Raw genomic sequence first — 20168 nt, 5'->3', positions numbered from 1 at the left:
TGGTTTCCCCTCCAGCCCAGAGACAGGCGAGAAGGTCTTCAGGAAAGCAGGTCAAAACAGAGGAGGAGAGCCATGTGGCTTTTAAAAATAACCACGCCGAGGCCGGCACGGGACTGGGCCATCTGTTTGCTGCTGAGAAGAGCCTCGCAATCCTCACAGCCCTGGCACAGAAACACCGCCGATACGCAGAGCGGCCTCCAGTCATCCCTCGTCAAAGGGGAAATGGCTCATCCGCCGCGGGCCAGCCGTGATCGAGAAGCCCAGGGCCTTATCTGCAATCCTTCCTGCGTACCAGTTCTAGTCCATTGGCGGTTCAAGTGCCGTCACTGCACAGCGTAGACAGAAGAACTTCACCTCCCAGAGGGTTCTCAGCCCTGCCCGCCAAGCTGCAGCTGGTGCTACTTCCATCTTGGTCCTCCTTTCCAAACGCCACACAAACCCACAGAAAGAAGGAGCAAGCACCTGAGAGCGTTCTTCAGGCTCAATAAAAGGCCAGCATCCATGGGTCCGTCTTGGTTGGGACTTGGAGGGGAGACCGCCAAAGCTCCGATTTCAGAGGAAATAAGGGACCAAACCACCTCTGAGGGTCCCTGACCTAAGATAACCTCCCATGGGGTCACCATAAGCCAGCGGGCGACGTGAAGGCACACACAGACTGGCCTCGGGGAGAACAAATGTGTGCATTGCACCAAGTCAATTATCCCAATGTTTAAAAAACCAGGAGACTATGTGATGTTCGGATGGCCATCGTCCCTGAGTGACATTTATGAAATCCGGCAAATGAAGCCATGAGGAGCCATTCAAGCGGCCACCCTGGTGCCTCCCTTCCTGCCATTGCTCCTTGAGTCCCTGGACAGGGAAATCCCAGCCTTGACTCCTCTCGATCCTACCCGGCAGGGAGAAGTCGGGGAGCGGGTGCAGGTCCACCCATGCACCTCGCTGGAAGATTCGCCAAGAAACAAGGGCAAACCCTTTGGCGGAGCTTACATTCCAACACTGGTTGCTGTCATCTCCTTGCGCCTTCAAGTCCCCACTGACTTATGACAACCCCATAAATTTCAGAGGGTCTTCTGAGGCCATCCCTTTCCCAGAAGTGTTGCCTTTGGCCCCTGGGATTCCTTGTTGTCGACGCAGCCTGCAGCTCCATTCATGGCACTCGCCGTCCTTCATCTCCATTTAGAAACTGCTGACTCCCCAATGCACAAAATAAATGGCCACAGTGTTTGCACAGATGCGACAGGGCGAGCGCAGCACTTTTTTTTGAAACCTCTTTCCCACTAGCTCCAATTCCACCGGGTCCCACTCCCTTCCCTGGAGATCACATCGAGATCGATGGCCTTGCAAAACAATTGGGCCTAGGTTGCTGCATGTGAGGAAGGGCACGCTATTCTTGGCGTTCAAGCAGATTATCACACGATGCTGTGAAAGGGGTGCTCAAGGAGATTATCACACAATGCTATTCCGCTTTGTTTCCGATAGCTGTGGAATCCTGGGATGTGCAGTTTAGGGAGGGCCTTTAAGAAGTTAGGCCCCACTAAAGTACAAATCCCAAGATTCAAGAGGTTGGCATAGCAATTAAAATGGAATTGCAGGCCTGTGACAGCATGTGATAATCTCCCTGGACAGACACTCTGCAAAAGAATCCTTTGGGTCAGGAAGAGCATAGGAGGCCAAGAGGACTCGGCACCCGTAGGCCTTGGCATTGGGCCGCTCCCCTAGGCCAGTGTCAGAGAGAGCCTTGAATAGCAGGGAGCAGGCCTCAATGGAGAGCTGGCCTTGGAACCTTGTCTCCCAAAACACATCTTCCCTCCCTCTTGAAAAGGACCAGCTGAAAGGCTGAGTGCTCTTTCGAAACAGCTTGGCAGATGCGCCATTCAGTAAATGTTCAGCAGGACGTCTGTCAGGAAATCGTGGAACAGAAGAAGGGAAGAAGAAGCCGTGATTCCATCCGATGTTCATGGCACAGGCTTTTGTGCTGCTGTCAATAGCACATCTGCAGTCATTTCCAGGGAAGACGTGCCTCCTGCCCTGGGTGCCAAGGTGTTTTGCTCTTCTCTCCGGCACTGTGAGATGCCAAAGCCCTCTTCCTTCCCTGTGAAATCCTTCTCAAAACATCAACATCCCTCCCTCCTCTTATGGGCAAGGGTTTGACCCCGCATTGTGCTCCGTCTCCCATTAAGAGAGCCCACCAATGCCTTTCCTCGGTCTTCCTTCCGCCCATGGGAGCTTTGAGCGAGAACGAAATGCATGGAAGACCCAACCGATCGGCTTATGTCTCGACAACATCGGAACACAAAAGCACCGCGAGGGGCCCAAAAGCCAAGGCACCATTGTGCTAAAGCTCAGAGAGACGAAAACATGGATACCGCAGCAACGTCAGAGAGGAAATCATGCCATTGGGAGTCACAACAAAGCACCAAAAGGGAAACATTGCCATAGCCAACATTCGCAGAGAGGAAAATTCAGAACAGAGGAGCCGCGACAGAGAAGGCCTTTGCCTAGAAAGGCAGGTACAGACCTCAAAGCGGGGACCAAAGGGCGATTCAGAGGAGCACAACAACAAGAATGGTTCTTTGGGTTTTTTCTGCAGAACGTTCCAGCACTTTGGTGACCTGGAATAACCTTGTGTTGGCAAAACAAAAGAGAAGCAATTGGGCAGATTCCAGCCCAAAGGCGACCACAGCCATTCCAGCCAACCCCCGAACCCCTTGGGATGCAAGGCTCTCCCCCTCCCGTGCCTTCCCCAGGGGAGCATTTCAGCCAAGCCTTTCCTCCATTGCCCCCCCCCCCTTCCTCCTTCCCCAAATCTGGTCCTCGCCCATGCAGTCCCGAAACGGCAAGCAACAGAGCTATTTTTGTCTCCAGCGATACAGGCACCCCGCTCCCCCCACCCCGCTTTATCTCCATCTCTACGGGGAGGATTTGCATAATTGGATCATCGGCGCAGCACACAAAACACCCAAGACCCGGGAACTTTGGGCTGCAAAGGCTGCGCTCCAAACGCTGACCGCCTGGAACGGTGGCAGCGGCCAGGTCCAAAGCAGGGAGCAAAATGGAGGCAGTGCTCTGCCACCGCTGCAGAGAGATGGAGAGCTGGGAAGCGGCGCTGCGACGGCAGGACCTGCTCCTCCACACCTCCAACGCCCTGCCTTCCTCTCGCACACAAGCAGGCGCACAGACTTACGGGGAGGATGCTTCCAGCCAACGCCTCTGCCTGGCTGCGCTGCTGTACGGCTCCCAGGCTCGCACTGGCAACGGAGCGGAAGCCACCTAAGCCCATCCCAATGACGATGGGCCATTCCAGTGCCAGCCCCCCTCCCTCCTGGCTCCAACCTGCCTTCCCAATTTGGCCAATCGGAGCAGAATCGAACCCAGCTTTGTGCCAATCCAAAACCTCCCAATTAGCAGGGAAAACAGGGGGCACCAAAAGGAATCGGGGAGCAAGAACCTTGGGACGAGAGGTGGGCAAAGGTTAGAGGTGAGCGCCACCCAAATGAGGAATGGTCTGGCTGCCTACAAGGCCCAACGCCAGCCCTGCCAGGGAGGCCGAGCCGTTTCTCCGCTGCAATGAGTTACCCAGACTGAAGGGGCAGCAACAAGAAGAGAAGCAGGTCTGGCATCCCCGCATCCGGGCCAGCGGGATTCTGGTGGGATGCCAAGACCCACCAATGGTCCACTGTGGGAGGAGCCACTATTCTCTGGACGATGGGACACCCATTCTCAAATCCCAACCTTGGGGACTAACCTACTGAAGGAGGGACACTCTGGTGCCAAGCTTGGGATCCAAAAGGAGGAAGGGGCAGGTAACTCTTGGAAAGAATGGGGTCTATATTGGACCACAGGCCTGAATTCCACCCGTTTCCTAATCTTTCCAGCATGCCCAGGCATCTTTTGGGGCATCTGCCTCAGGAGCAACCTGGCCACCTTCTCGGCTGCACAAGAACAAGAGTGGCAACAATGAGAGGAAAGGGCACAGTTAGTTCCAAGCTGCCCATGCCCTGACTGCCAAAGCACAATGGGAAAGTGCCTGTGCCCTTCCTAGGTGGCTTCGGCTTGCAGGACAGACCCAAGCAAACACTGGCCGCCTGGGCAGTTCAGGGATGGTCTTCTTGGCCCACAGCTGCCACCTCTTAGCCCCGTGTGCCCTGTTCTTGTCGCTCTTGCATACGCAGACTGGCAGAACAACATCTCAGAAGTGGGTGCCTTCTAGGTCATGCCCTCTGGGTTTTGAGTCCAACGTTGGCGGGAGGTGTCTCCGAGGTGCTGAAGCCCATCCCTCATGTCAGGTCCAGGCGGAAACCCTGTCCCAAGCCTGCCCAAAATGCACGCCCAAGACGAGGCCGCCAAGAGACAGAGCAGACCCCGGCCCAGAAGAGCCCCACTCACATTGATCATAGCATTGGAGGTGATGCGGAAGAGGGTGGCGCGCTCATTGACGGCCTTGATCTTCTCCCCGCTCTCGGCCGGCAGCTTGAGGTTCTCCAGCTCACTCAGGGAGCGCTGGAGGGCCGCCCCGTGTTTGGCCAGCAGGTCGTTGCAGGTGCTGAGGTCCTCCAGCTTATTGGAGAGGTTCTTCAGCGTGCCGTGCAGCTCGCTCTTGTCAGACTGCGAGGCCGGCTCCTCGTCGCCCGAATCATCTGCGGAGGGAGGGAAGGAGGGAGGTGGGGGGGGGGACAAAAAGGGTTGCCATGGTTACCAGCCGGGCAGGCCGCGCAAGAGCGAGAAGCGGTGCAAGGCCCAGCACGGACACCGAGCGCTGGGGCTCAAGGGGAGCTGGGCCAGGTTGTCCTGGGACAGGTTTTCCAGGCCTGCTCACTGCCCTTTATTACTGTTCTCCTACCATGCCTTTGCACAGAAAGATACCTTTGTTCATCTCTTAGCACAACCAAAATAATAATAACAATAACAATAATAATAATAATAATATGAAATCCAGCATATCTATCTTGTTTGCTGTGTCATAATAAAATAATAATAACAATAATTTTATTTCTTCTTTCTTCAACACACTTTTTTGCTTCATTCCCTGGTCCTACTAACTCCTTTCTCTTCTCACTAAGTTTCTCTTTGCATAGATCCAGACTAACAAGCCCGCCAGCTTCAAATGCTTGCGAACAAGAAGAACTGCTCTTCCCCGCATAGTAACACATACTCCATTTGTGCCCAGCGGCCTTCATAACTTCGTAACGCATGCATTCAGAGCCGCAGGAAGTCTGTCTCCGTGCCCAGCGGTCAGAGCGGCATATGCCACCGCTCTGGAGGAATTGCAGCCGCAAGGTGAGAGGCCTCACAGCTGGAGGAGGAAAGCAAGAGACCGAATCCTGGGCAATGGGAGGAAGGAAATACCAGCCTTGAAAACAAGGAGATGTGTAGACAGAGGCTCTGAGAAGGTGACTGGCATAAGGACGGGCTCAGCACCAAGGGCACCTTGGCCAGAGGATTGGCACCATGGTTGTCCCTCAAGGAGGTCTCCAAGGTACTGACATATCAGGCCCAGTAGGTTCAGCACAATGGACACCCCCTCAAAAACCCAGAACGAAACTTAAGTGTGGGTTTATCGCTATCCGAGACTAGACAAGTGTAAAGTGGCAGCAGCTTTATAGGAAAAAAAAACAAGAGGTGGCAACCCTAAGTCAGCACTGAAATGGCTGCAATCACTCATGGTTTTCAACCTCGTCTTGGTAGCAAACCTATGGCATGCGTGCCAGAAGGGGCATGCAGCACCCTCTCTCCTGGCATGCGCGCCATCGCCCGCCAGAGAAGCTGGAAACGGTTCCATTGGTTGAGCATCTTTCAAAGCCTTTGTACCGATTCCCCTCTTGCTCTAACTAGCGATCCAGCTTGAAGGGCCTCCTCAGCTCGGTAGAAATCCAAGCACTTCAAAGTTAAAAACAGAAGCCGAGATCCACAGGGACCCGTGCCCACGGGATGTGCGGGCCTTGATGAGGGAAAGGCACCCAGATGAGAAGGAAATGAAAGGAACAGCTGGAGACGGAGACGGCACCAGGCGGGGGGCAAGCAAAGGCATGGCTGTTGGAGAAAAGGCCCCATTAAGCCAACACATTCCTCCAGCAAAAGAGGCCCGCTGTTCCCGGCACTCTGGTGCCCACGCAGGGGGCACACGGCGGAGGGAATGACAACACGGCTTCCGACTGGGCCGGGATGGTAGGGAAAGGCAAGAGGAGCACAAAGCACCCTGGACACCGGTGCTAAAGCTATGGAGAGCCTTCCCTCCTACGGATACCGCTCTGCCAAGACCATGAACGGAGAGGCGTTTGATTTGGGAGCCAATTGCAACCACAAATGCCTCCCAACGCTTATGATGGAACCTCAATACCTTCCTGTCATTCTACTGGAGTGTGTTTAATGTCTGCACTACAAATCCCAAAATCCCCCAGCCAGTGGGGTCAACAGACTTTGCCAATGTTATCTTGCCACAGAGCACCAGTTCCACTGGGATGACCAGGCCAACCTTTTTTGCATTCAGGGCCCACCGTTTCGCCCCTCTTGACTGGTAAGAGTTGGGTTTAAATGTTAAGACCAGTTTAAATAAATCACAGCTCTTCAAAGCCTTGGGAAACTCTCTGGGAAGACATTCCAAGTCGACCAGAGGAAGCCTTGTGGCTTTGGAGGGTCACCAAAGCTTGGCATGAAACCCGGAGCCCATCCTCCTGTGCCATGCCAGGTAACTTGGAGAAAGAGATGCGGGCAAGAGGGGCAGGCCCTCACAGGGAATCAGCATACGCCATGAAGGGTTTTGCAGAAAGAGCCATTTGCAGCATCCTTTGGGGAAAAGCAACTCCATGGAGTCTTGGGATTCGCAAGGTCATCTGAGGACGCTCGCCTGCCTCAGCTGTTTGCTGGAGCTGGGCCGCGGCAAAAGCGGGAAGCATCTGCAGCCAACTAACCGACGTTGGCTTCCGCCGCTTGCACAGATTAACAAGGGCGCTGCAACGGTGATGCTGGAAAGCCCTTCCCCAAGGCATCTTTTGGGCAAGGGTGGGCCACAGCGCCAAGCAAAGGGTGCCACCCAAAGCCCCTCCCCCGGAGTCCTTCTCCCGCATCAGGGTCTGTGTGCAAAGCAAAAGAAGCTCTGTCCCAGCAGTGATGGCATGGCTGAGCCATGTGTGCCCACTTGCAACAGGCAAGGCAAACCACAACTGCCCCCCAGAATCCCTCACTGAGCATGCACAAAGAGCCAAACGGGGACAAAAGGAAGCACTGCCTCACTGGCTGCTCCTTGGGTGCCAACTAAGCAGAGCTGTCTATGTTTGGGAAACCTAAGAAAAGGGGAAGGCCAGAGAAAGGAAAAGTGGGATGTATTTTGGAAAAGGCTTGAGGTGGTCTCTAGAAAGTCCCCAATGGAGGTCCCAAAGGAACGCCAGCTCCAGGTTGGCATTTGGCACCGGGGCATCTCAGTCCCCAAGGCAACTCCGTTCACCTGCAGAGACACAGCTACCTGACTCTGGTTTATAAAATGTTGGCCAAGATCAATTTTTAATCATCGTGTAAAGACACCTTCCAGCCTCGGCTGCTTCTAGGGTTTCCGCATCGCCAAGGAAGGAGAGGGAATGCAAAGGGATTGGCCCCCCGGCTTGTTCTTCCAGGGGCCCAATGAGGGGGAAAGATGGCTCCTTCTATAGCCAACATGGCGACAGAGGAAACTTTCAGGAGTCAGCAGAGACAGGGCTATCCCATTGGAGAGCTGCTTGGACCTCCAAGTCCTGCCTTCCTCCCGCAGTGTCTCAGGGAAGGTGCGGAAGCAAGAGTGGAAGGGAACAATCCTCTCTACTCATGAGTAAGTCAAGGGCAGCTCTGGGGGTCCAAAGGATGGATTTTGAGATGGCCTATGGATATGCTGAGGGCCCTTTGGTAGGGAGTGGAAAGCGGCAACGCCAACGTAGGCTGCCACCTGCCCTGGTTGCCCCCATTTTCCAACCCAGGCATCCCAAAAGGTCAGAGGTGGTGCCACAGTGGAGAAAGTCGAGGGCTCCGTGGTCCTTGGAGTTTTGTCCCACTCGGCTCAGAAATGTTTCCTTATTGGAGAAGAGTTCAGGGACAGAACTGACACTGACCCATGGAGGAGTCAAGCCAGGGTTTTTGGGTCCCTTTTTGGACTAAAAATCCGAGACTTATCCAGGAGGCAACCACGAGAAGCGTGCCAAGCACAGACCAAGGTCTCTGGCATGTGGAACTGCCTACCCAGTTTGGTCCCTTCTTGCCATCTGAGGGAAGGAAGAAGGCCCCTCTGACCATGGAGGAGCCCTCTCCTATGGGGTGCCTCTCCTTCCCTCAGGAGCCCAGGGCGGCCAGATCTTTGGGCTCCCACCGGCCTCTCTCCTTTGCTGTGACTCCCCCATGGCTAAGTCAGTCACCTTGTTGTCAACTGCAGCTCCCATCATGCCCTACAAGGGACTGCCAAAGGCATCTAGAAAGGCCTAGGTGGCCCCACATTTCCAGCACTGCATCAGAACTAAATATTAATAGGCCGCCGGAAGGCGCTCATCCATGCAAGGCAACGGGAGAAACCACTGAGGAGCCTCAGCCACACTTGCATCCATTTTTTAAAAAATCCTAAAGGGAAGGGAATGCCCCCGCCGCATTTCTGATGTCCAACCTGGGGAACATTCTGCCTTCCTAAATACGGACTGGGCTAAAGTTAGGCACCCAGAGGTTAACATTAAGGGACTATGAAGTGATGCCGTGGATTCTCCACGTTCCGACATCCAAGTTCAGAGCCTGACTATCAAAACGGCCATGGCATGCAAGTGAGGCAGGAGCCCCACACCGAGACCTCCAAGGGGTGCCTAGAGGACGCCTGTCTTTTCCGCCCAGCCGGGGATGATGCCTCCATTGCCGTGGCTTGGACACATGCTTCCTTCCAGGCGGCAAGGCAGGCGTCGTTCAGCATTCCGCAGACAAAGGACCCCCGCCTGCCCAAGCATGACCCACACCCGCCTCTGCCGACCCCGGACTGAATGGATCATGCAGTGAAAAGGAAGAGCAAGGAGTGAAAGCCGGCTGAAGGGAGTGAAGCCAGGAAGGCCTCTGGCGGAAAGACAAAAAAGAGAATCCCGGGCAGGCCGAACTAACCCTTCTTGAGCTTATTGAGGCAGCCGGAGTGGCAGAAGGAGCGCACGGATCCCGTCTCCCAGCAGCCCCGGCCCTTCATGCCCGCCACCGGCTGGCCCTGGCACAGGCGCTGGGCATGGCGGCCGGCCGGGTGGAGGATGCGGGCAAAGGCACTACTACGGGAGGGAGGGAGCGCCTCGTTCCACCCCGCAGCCAAGGCAGCGCGTCGCCGCGTCCCACATTACCGATTCTGCCCGTGGGTTCGCCCGGCGACCCTCCTCCTCCGCGTGATGGGAAAGAGACCACAATGCACCAGCGCCTGAACTTGAAGGAGAGAGGCTTAACTCTGTCGCTGCTGGCGCCGGGAAGGGAAGGAGGACCATGCACAGCGGGCCCGGCGGAGCCATCTGCTGCAGTGAGCGGCTGACGTCGCACCCCTGACAGCCGAGGCAACGTCCCCCCAAAGACGAGCCCAGCCAGTCAGGAAGGTGACTCGGAAGGAGCCCTGTCCCTCTCCAGCCCCCTGAGGTTCTTTGGAGGACACGGGCCTCAGAGCTGGAAAGGGGAGGAGGAGGAGGAGGGAGGAGGAAGCTTCCCCTGGAGTTTGGTCCTGAAGGGAGGCTCCGGGTAGAGATCCCGTCCCCTCCAAGGGCATCCATCACCCAACAAGGCCAGCGCTCACCCCTAGAGTCTGAAGGGGACTCCAAAGCCATCCAGTACCAGACCCTTCTGCCATCAAGGAAGACACCATCCAAGCCCTCCTGACAGGTGGCCATCCCACCTCTGCTTAAAATGAGCCGCTGGTCCAAAGGAAGTAAGCACTGCTCATGCAGTTATGGTGACAACTGGAGGTGCTTGGCATTGATCTCTCATCCATCTTGGAAGGCCAAGCAAGCCCTACCGTGGTCAGCCCTTGGATGGGAGACCAGCATGGAAGACCCGGTGATGAAGGCGGTGTTTCAGAGGAAGGGAGGGGCAAAAGCACCTCTGACAATCCCTAAGAAAACCCTACAGAATGCATGGGGGTGCCGTAAGGTGACCAGCAGCCTGAAGGCACCACCTCTTCTCTGATCTTGGATGCTAAGCAGGGTCAACTCTGGCTGGTCCTTGAATGGGAGAAAGCCAAACAAGACCAACAACCAAGGAAAGAAAGAAAGAAAGAAAGAAAGAAAGAAAGAAAGAAAGAAAGAAAGAAAGAAAGAAAGAAAGAAAGAAAGAAAGCAAGCAAGCAAGCAAGCAAGCAAGCAAGCAAGCAAGCCATGGATACACCCATGGGATATTCATGCAAGCCAACGCCAGACAAGCCAGATGGAGCCTTGGCAAATATGATTCATGGCGGGCGTTCCCGAGTGCCACCCCATTCCACAAAATGCCACCCGGCCCAAAATAGCGTTCTTTGGGGATAGCGCTTTCCAAAGAATGCAACCACTTCAATGCCCTGGCAAAGAACGGGTGACGCACAAACTGGGAGCGACCTGTTGCTGTCCCTGGCAGTGCCCAATGTGTCCAAACACAGGGCCAGCTTCACAGCCTATTCTTCCATCCACCTCCTCTGAGCCATTTCTCCTCCTTTCCTGCGGCTGCGAGGGCTCTCCCTGTAACCCGAGATGCTTTGCCATCATGGGCCTCCTTCCCTACATCTTCCAGGGCCTTGGATTACCGCTCCCATCATCACCACGGCTGGGCTTAAAAGAAATCAATCGCAGAGCTCTCTATATTGATATACGTAATTCCCTGAGCTCAGCCGTCCTGCTGCGCCACTTGGCTTCGGAAGGGAGGCTTCCAGCAAATCAATATTGATCCCGGCGAGGAGGAGAAAGGGGCAAAATTGCAAGCCAGGCTCGCCTTTGCAATGCCTTCCCAAGAGCAACACCCAGTACCAGCCTCCCATTTAGGAACTTCATTATACCTTTTGCAAACGGCACTTCCTGTGCCAACAACAGGGACCACTTAGGAGAGGAAGGCCTAGACATTTCCCGTCCAATTGGTATTTCCCCTTCTCAACACTCAAAGACACCCCAAAAACCCAAGAGGGCCTTTGGCACCCGAGCAGAGTGCCCACCGTTGAAGACAGTTCAACCTGGCATTCAAACTGTGCCAATGCCATACATGGTGCCAAACAAAAGGGCAGGCCTGGGTGATAAAATCCAGTCCCTAGACCTCTGGAAGGGCTCAGCACACTCATTCTGGCCAACCAAAGGGACTCCTTATGGCGGTTTCTTCTTTCAGTTTGGCCCAAGAAGCAAGGGTGGGTTTCAGGGAGCCGTGCCAACCTGGGGCAATGCCCACACCTATCCGGAACCTGGTTCTACAGGGAGATGGAAAAGCAGCCTGAGCCAGGAGCAGCAAGGAGCAATTTCCTTTCTGCCCCTCCCCCGCCGCCGCCCCCCCCAAGCCTTCCCCCGGAGGCCCCCCTGACCTTGCCAGGTGACAGAGATGTCGCTCTGATGGGGCCGCAGGCAGAGGTGGCCCATGAGGTTCAGGCACATCTCCCCCATGGAGAGGAGAGCCGGCGGGCGAGGGCAGGCCTGTGGGGGGGGGGGGCAGGGGCAGCGAGGCGTGCTGCAGGGTCCCACTTCCAAAAGGGACCTCGGAGAGAAGGCGGCTCCTGGCTAAGAACAGTCTCCGGAGCCCACGCAGGTCCTTCGCCCACCCGCCGGCTCCCTGGCATCGGAGTGAGCTGCCCGGCCACTGGAGCTTCTCTTGAGCCTCCAAAAAGAGTTGGCTGGGCTCCCTCTCCTGAGTCACTGCTGGGTCAGTTTTGATGGCAAGGAATTACTTTGAGAGAAAGAGAGAGAGAGAGCGCAACTCCGAGGCTTCCCTGGCACCAGATCGGGCCAATCTTTGGGTGGCAAGGGAGCAAAGGGGCAGTAGAGCCTCTCCCACCCGCCTCCCCTTGGCAGGGGACCCACTCACCGGGCCAGGGCTGCCTCCAGAGGCTGCTGGGCCTCCCTCCTCTGCCTCTCAGCCGCTCTGCTCATCCTTCGGCCTGGCTTCCTCTCTCGCCAGCCTTCCGCCACCCCTCCACTGCCGCTGCCACGCCTGGCTGGCAGAGCAAACCTGGCAGAGAGGGAGGCAGGCAGGCAGGCAGGCAGGCAGGCAGGGAGATGCTCCCTTCAGTACCACCGAGAGCCACCAGAAGGAGCTCCACACACACCAGGAGGCTTCATTAGCCATCCTTCATTCATGTACCATTAATTCATTATTGTTGTTGTTGTTGTTATTATTATTATTATTATTATTATTTTCCAAATGTGAGCCATTTGTTCCCGATTCCAGAAGTTGACACCATGTCACCATTGTTCCAGCCAAAGCTGCTACTGCTGATAATAATAATAACAATATCATTTTAGAAATGGGAGCCATTTGTTCTCAACTCCAGAAGATGGCACTACATCACCATAGTTCAAGCCAAAGATATTATGATTATTATTGGTTCAAATCCCCAAGTGGACACAGGTTCGAATGCTGCCAAGGATATTTCCCATTCATCAATTGGTGCCTCATATTCTCTTGGTGCCGCCAAATGGTTTTTACCTGCTTCATGGAAGCAGGGTCAAGCGCTCTGGATGCCCCCTTGGCCCACCTGCCAGGCTCGGGAGATGTGCTCAGGAATCCCCCCAAGCCCTCCGGCAAGAGTGTCCCGGAGCCAGCAATGGTGCGCCTGAGCCACCTCGCCTCCCAGGCTCCGCTCGTAATCCTATGCTGAAAGGTTTAAGCCAGCGGCCGAGGGTCAATGGACCTTCATGCCCCCAGAATTTCACCCATCGCTCGGCCAGGTCACTTGGGCAGCTTAGGAGGACGCGGTCCTCTCAAAACAACCCCTGTGCGTGCACACATGCTTTCAAGTTTACGGGGAACTACAGTAGAGTCTCACTTATCCAAGCTAAACAGGCCGGCAGAAGCTTGGATAAGCAAATATCTTGGATAATAAGGAGGGATGAAGGAAAAGCCTATTAAACATCAAATTAGGTTATGATTTTAACAATTAAGCACCAAAACATCATGTTATACAACAAATTTGACAGAAAAAGCAGTTCAATACGCAGTAATGTTATGTTGTAATTACTGTATTTACGAATTTAGCACCAAAATATCACGATATATTGAAAACATTGAGTACAAAAATGGCTTGGATAATCCAGAAACTTGGATAAGCAAGGCTTGGATAAGCGAGACTCTACTGTAATTCATTTCCTAGAGTTTTCTCAGGCAAGGAATAGTCAAGAGGCGGGTGTTGTGGGCACCTTCCTCTGAAATCGAGCCTGGGATTCCTTGTGGGTCTCCCATCCAAAGGTGAACCAGAGCTGACCCTGCTTAGCTTGACCCTGCAAAACACAACCCAAGCCTTGATGCAACACCATTCTGTCTATAGAACATATATAATTTAACAGCACCAGCTCCTGGCAAAGGATCTTTCTAAAAGTCACAGCTCCCCAATGGCATCATGCAGTGGACTTGGTACGGATAATGAGGATGATGGATGGTGTGTACGATGGCATGCCATAAGAACTTTTGTTAGTCGGAAAGAATGGTCCCCAAGCTGTGGCTCAAGCGAGGTTATTTCAACAGTGTAGATATGGTCTTAATGGAGGAAACGGAGGACAAATGAGGTCCCAGAAGAACCCAATGTGAAGAGTTGAGGACTGCCAGCTCTGTGGAGGATGGGACGCCCAATCCTTAGGCGGCAGATGACTTGAAGGAAAAGGAAAGCAAAGAAACGACCCAAGATGGCAGCATGCAACATTTATTATGAAGGAAGGCAAGGCTGAAGGTGAAGGCGAACGCGGTTAATGGCATTAGAAAAAGAGAGTGCAATGGATGAATCCGGACACTGGAAGGCAAGGACAGCATCAGCGAGAGACCGAGGCAGGATACAAAAGTGAGGACACTCCCAAACAGGCCAAAATAGATACAACATTAGGAGGAAATATATCCAATATTAGACAAAGGCTGTGAAACGAGCCCAGAGATGGACTTCTGGAGCCTGCAGAGAGTGAGGGGGCATCGGATCCAGCTTGGCACTACAACTCCCATCGTCCGCAACCTGGCTGGCAAAGTAGGGAAGTGGCAACCTGATGTGACCCTGGCCCCAAATGAGTGGCATTTGCTGTCTAATGCCTGGAAGGGGGGATTTGTAAGGCATGACCCACCCCTCTGCCTCCCTGGGCCCCTTCCCTGGCATTTGGACGCTGTGCCCGCTCTGACGGTTGATTAATCCACATCGTATCCCTCTGAAATCAGCAGGAACGCATCAAAGCGACCCATTTGGAGTGCCAGATGTGGGCAAAACATGGCCTGGAGGATTATCCACCCCCTTAATCCGTGTTATGACATTGCGTGCGGGTGGAAACAGGAGGAACGTGAATGCCCACAAACGCCTTGGCAAAGGAAGCCGTTGCGCTGACCAATGGAGGGAAAGGCTCCACCAAAGGGGATGCAAAAAAAGGCACAGACTGCTCCACTCAAAGGGAATCTGGAAAGGGAAGGGCCAACTGGGAGAAGTTGAGTTGGAAAAGGATCCCCTTCAGAGGACAAGGATCCAGGGATCGACGGCAAAGGCTGCAAAGGTCTGCCAACTTGGGCACCAAGGAGAACTTAATACCCCAAGTCTTGCAAAGCGGGACCAAGGCTTCATTCCACTTGGGTCAAATGTAACCTTAGGACCATTTTTATGTTATGCTGCACCCTGGAGTGCTTTGGAAACCGCTCTGAGTCCCTTTGGGGAGATGGTGGCGGGATATAAATAGTGTATTATTATTGTTGTTGTTGTTATTATTATTACAATTATTATTATTATTATTATTATTATTATTATTATTATTATTATTACTATTATTATCATCATCATCCAGCGAGACCTTTATGCCACTCAAGGGTGGCACAGTGTCTGCCAGGCAATGAGCATTCTGAAAAAGGCTTCCTTGGGGGCTTCCAGGTGAGAAGGGAAGCCATTCTACACGGGTGTCATGCAAACCTCCCCAAGTGCTTAGTGCCAGCCCTCCTACGGGAGACCTTGCAGACCTCCGGTAACCACCCCATGCCAAGGAAGCGGCCTATTTGAGAAGGGTCTTCCGTGTGGCGGATCCCCAAGGTGGTCCTGCTCGGCGCTCTGGCCTTGAACCCCCTCCAGACTCTACCTGACTGGTCGTGGCGCATGCGGATGGCCTTGGCCTTGGCCAGTTCCAGGGCGGTCACCCAGCGCTGGCGCTCCACCTCCGAGGCGGCCTTCAGGTGGTAGGTGCGGCCCCCGTTCGACAGCACGATGTTGCAGGCATCCTCCGTGTCGATGTGGGCTGTGGAGAGGTTGATGGTGCCCCGGCAGGTGTGTGCCATCTCTGCCTGAGTCCTGCCAAAGCAAGGCGAAAAGGGCGTCAGCGCCTTCGGGGAAACGGGCCCAAGAACCCCTCCCCGATCCGTATCCATACAACACTCATGGTGCAATAACATGGCATAAAACCAAGGTCTGCTTTGTGGATTTTGGGGGGAGGGGTATGTTCAAACCAGGCACAACTGGACCGAGGGGAAGAACGGGCAGGATTTGCATCTCCAACACGTAATCAAAGCTCTTTTGTGATGAGAGCCAATCTGCCCTGAAAATGGAAATTGGTCACCTTACAGGAGAAAAGCACCTTCTATTATTATTATTATTATTATTATTATTATTATTATTATTATTATTATTATTTTGCATGTACCTAGCTTTGTCCAATAATAATAATAATAATAATAATAATAATAATAATAATAATAATAATAACAATAACAACAACAACAACAGCAACTATTATTGTTGTTATTATTTCCTTTATATTCTGCCTTTTCTCTCTCAGGAGAGCCCCAAATCAGCCGTAACCTGAAGGAGAGCACCAAACCCTCAGCCTGGACCCAAGATTTGTGTCGCGAAGCCCTGCTTGCCCACTCCAGATCCTTCTGAAAGATCCTGCTCTTTGCAAAGGGAGAAGCAGCCATCTCTTCTCACAACCCGCCAACTGGGAAGCAGCTTAGCAGGAGCAAAGGGGTTAGAGCACTGCTTGCCGTTTTCAACCAAGGCTCCTGGGGCTGCTTTGGGGTTTCAAACCCAGCTGTTGGAGAGAGATAAAGACTCTGGCGTCCTCTCCAACGGCCTGCCAAGCATCCGGCATCTAGGCCTGGTTTGGTCAGGCTCTTTGCTAAGGCTGCTTTAAACTTCCTCTCGTGGCAGCCAGAACAGACTCAGGCACTGAACACTCCTGGAGAAGAACGCCCCAAGGCAGTTCTGTTTATCATGGGAAGGATGCCCCAGTTTCCAAAGCTGCAAGTAGGGCAAGTGAATAGGAGCCGCCGAGGAAGGGGAAAAGGGGCCCAGTTCTGCGGAAGAAAGAGGCATCCCAAGGGGGAGTGGTGCGTGGGAGAAAGCCCAGCCCCCCTCTTTGCTGGGATTAAGAGGCGAAAGAGGACAGCGAGAGATGAAATTAGGAAGCAACTGTCATCGGGATGTATTTGTTTGCAAAAGGCAAGTGTTTACGTAACCCCTGAAGCCCAACACAAAGGGGGATGAGGTTGGAAAACGCCAGCTGTTTGCAAGGAAGTCCAAGCGGGTCTTGTCTGCCAGGCCGTCCAACAACGGGGCTTTCTTTTCGGGGGGAAAGGCGGCATTCCTGTCCGCATCCGCCTCACCATCAACAAGGATCCTTACAGTGTCGACCCCAGGGTGCAAAAGATTATTGCTGGTCAATTGAGGACACTGTCACCCTTCCCAGTTCCGCAAGGGATACAAGATCCAGAGACAAATGGACTAGGGGACAAAGCAGATGTATCAGAGAGATGTAGTTTGACAAGGTCCCAAGCCTTCTCTCCTTTGAGTCCGTAGCCCTGAGTTATGGGGATTCAAGTGGTGTCAATTAGCATTTGTTGGGTAGTGTAGATGGGTGTTTCCCAAACTCTGATCTTCTTCCAGGGGGTTTTTGGACTTCATCTCCCATAATTCCTCATCCCTGGTCCAAACAGAGGAGGCTTCTGGGAGTCCCAAAAGATGAAAGTCTGGGCATCACTGGGGTGGGTACAACCTTAGACGCAGAGCGATGGATTCCAATTACCAGCAGAAAGATCCTGAAAGGTTACGGAGCCCTTCTTGGTCTGGCTACAAGAAGTGCATTTGAAAGTCTGTTTGGAAAGGCAACAGCAAGCCAACTCCTCAAGCAGGACCTATTTCCATCGCTGGCAACCGCCCGCCAACACGAATTCCAATCCTGCCTGACCTTTGCACAAAGCGAACAAGCAAGAGGCTGACACATCTTGCAAAGCGTAGCCAAATTGCCCCAATCTGTGCCTCATTCATTCCCATATTTCTGCAAAACACTGAAGGCATTTTTGGGGGGAGAGAGCACCCTTGCTTGCCAAAGGTCCCGGGTTCAAGGCGCAGCATTTCCTGCAGTCATGTCACCCGCCAGCAAAGAGGATGGGAAAGAATTCCTGGATGGATGGATGGATTCACACGACGAGAACTGCCGACGCCTGCAAGGGAACCGGGCCAGCCTGGCACCCAAGTGGGCTAAGTTTGTTTGCCATGTTACGTCTGGCTGACTGGAGGCTTGCTTACATAAGCCAGCGTCGTCTGGGAAGGAGGATCCCGGGCGTACCATCCCCATCCCTGTCGCCATGGCAGCGTGCCTGTCTTCCGAGGAAGCGCCCGCCTTGCTCTCGAGCTAGAGGCCACCATTAGAGTCAAAGGCACCGGGCGGCATCTGAGAAAGGTTACGACCTGCCAATGAAAGAGTCCAGTGGGGAAAAGACTGGCTGCGGAACCGGGCGTTTCTTCTCAATGGATGCTCTCAGGGAGGGAGGACCACCTTTGGAAGCCATGTTTGCCTTTCCTGAAACGCATAAAGTCAAGTCCAGGTTTAGCGTGAAAGTTTGTGAGCAAGGCAGCCAAGAGGAGAGTCCCATTCTCGCAGTCCACGCCAAGGCATATTTGGGATGCAGATCTCCAAATCCAGACCCAAAGGTTAGACTAAGATCCCGCCCGTGCCCCTCCAACCTTGACACGGCCTTTGTCGCAAAAGTCCCACTTCCCACCGGCACTCGATGGCAATGCGACACGGGTTTCGATGAGAGTCTACGCCACAGCTTTGGACTCCAAACCGAAGTGTCGCTCCTTTCGGCTAAGGGAAAAGAAGGCTCCGGACGAGACGCCACGATCGCACGGCACCAAAAGCCCTTGCATTAAGAGTCCTCGGGAAATGGGAGCAAAGCGATTGGCACAGCTTTGACAGCTTTTGGGGTCTTAAGCCTGGTACAAATAATAACAACAACAATAATAATAATAAGGCAAAGACTTGGGATTTCAAGGGGAAGATGCATCGGCGGAGACAAGACGCTGAAGGGTTGTATCTGTCCTCCGCCTCCAATGCCCCTTTGTGGCGCCAACAAAGCTCCTTTGTGGCACTGGGGCCCAGCTGAGAGGGCACCAAAAGTCCAAATCCGGACTCAATGGGGGGCAAAGCAAAGGCCCATGTCATGACGCAGAGTGCTGATCGAAGACCCAAGAAATAAATAGACCCCTGCCGCCCTCCTCATGCAGTTCCCATCATCCACATGGCGTCCCTTCCCATCCCAAGCCCCTCAGGAGCCTTGTCTAGTCTCCAGGCCTGGCTTGGGGACGGAAGCCAATATTGATAAGCCAACATTTGGACCCCTTGTCCCACTGGATGCCCCCTGCCAGCCTTTGGAGAGGGCCAAGGCCCATATTTCTTCTAATTAATAACATATTATTATATTATCCTCAACAACATATTAATAGGTTAGTATCATTATCAGGTATATCATGATATAGTATTAATATAATGAATATATTATTCTCACCATGAATATTATAAATAACATATAAATAAGGGTGATTACATATCATATTACTATCCTTATCAGGAATATTATGATACGTTATTAATAACATAATAATATAATTCTCATGATCATGAATATTATTCATAACAACATATTAATAAAGATGATGTGTTAGTAATACCATATTAATATATTACTATCCTTATCAGGAATATTATGATACGTTATTAATAACATAATGATATAATTCTCATTATCATAAATATTATTCATAACCTCGCTTATCCAACGTTCTGGATTATCCAACACATTTTTGTAGCCAACGTTTTCAATAAATCATGATATTTTGGTGCTAAATTCGTAAATACAGTAATTACTACATAGCATTACTGTGTATTGAATTACTTTGTCTGTCAAATCGGTTGTATAACATGATGTTTTGATGCTTAATTTGTAAAATCATAACCTCATTTAATGTTTAATAGGGTTTTCCTTAATCTCTCCTTATTATCCAACATATTCGCTTATCCAACGTTCTGCCGGCCCGTTTACGTTGGATAAGCGAGACTCTACTGTATTAATAAGGGTGATATATTGTTATTATTTTCATGATCATGAATATGAAGAATAACAGATCAGTAACGATGATCTGCAATATATGATGATTAGCGAGAACAATAATATTAATTATGATGTATTGTTATTATGATGAGTGAGATGAAGGTGAGGCCAAGGAGGGCAGTGGCTGAGGGCGGCAAGGGTCCCTCTGTCCAATGGGCGGACTACAACTCCCATGGTGCTCTGCGGCTGGGCCCTGCGGTACCTGTAGTAGCTGAGCAGCCCGTTGCTGAGGACGAACCAGCGGCGCTGGTAGCCCTTCAGGTAGTTGGTCCACTTGAAGAGCCAGCCCTTGTAGGTGTCGGCGGCGGAGGCCGGGCCCTCGCAGGGCGGCGGCGGAGGGGGAGGCCCCAGGCTCATGGCGGACGACGACGAGCCGGCCGAAGGCAGCGGGCCCAGCCGGGGCTTGGCCTTGCGCGACAGGCAAGCCGCGGCGCCCAGCAGCGAGAGCAGCCCGCGGGGGACGGCGCCACACAACGACGCCGCCGCCGCCTTCCCCATAAGGCTCCTTCCCTCCCGCCTCTGGCGCCTCAGAGCGGCCGCGGGGGCGGGGACAGGCACGGGGGGCGGGGCCACCGCCGAGCCTGAACCAAAGCAAGAGATCTATGAAGGGGAGGGGCCTCCGCCAAGACACGCCCCTCCTCAGTCTGAGC

General features: G+C 53.1%; 1 protein-coding gene across 6 annotated transcripts in view; it reads right to left on the bottom strand.

Annotated features, from left to right (window-relative positions):
• Window positions 1–20060, bottom strand: part of osbp2 (oxysterol binding protein 2) — a 28105-nt gene extending 8045 nt beyond the window's left edge. Inside the window, exons 1-3 of one of the 6 annotated variants that reach the window (XM_008119793.2) lie at window positions 19721–20060; window positions 15213–15421; window positions 4387–4637 (exon numbers count right to left, since the gene is read on the bottom strand). In XM_008119793.2, coding sequence (XP_008118000.1) covers window positions 4387–4637; window positions 15213–15421; window positions 19721–20016 — 756 coding nt within the window. In that variant the 5' untranslated portion in view covers window positions 20017–20060. The other 5 variants (XM_008119796.3, XM_008119795.3, XM_008119794.3 and 2 more) reach the window with 5 other exon arrangements.
• Window positions 20061–20168: the final 108 nt, after the last annotated feature.

The sequence above is a fragment of the Anolis carolinensis genome, chromosome X (genome assembly GCF_035594765.1).
Source record: "Anolis carolinensis isolate JA03-04 chromosome X, rAnoCar3.1.pri, whole genome shotgun sequence".
NCBI classification, from domain to species: Eukaryota; Metazoa; Chordata; class Lepidosauria; order Squamata; family Dactyloidae; genus Anolis; species Anolis carolinensis.
The sequence above is the reverse complement of the archived record's forward strand: the minus strand, read 5'-3'. Positions and strand labels throughout refer to the sequence as shown.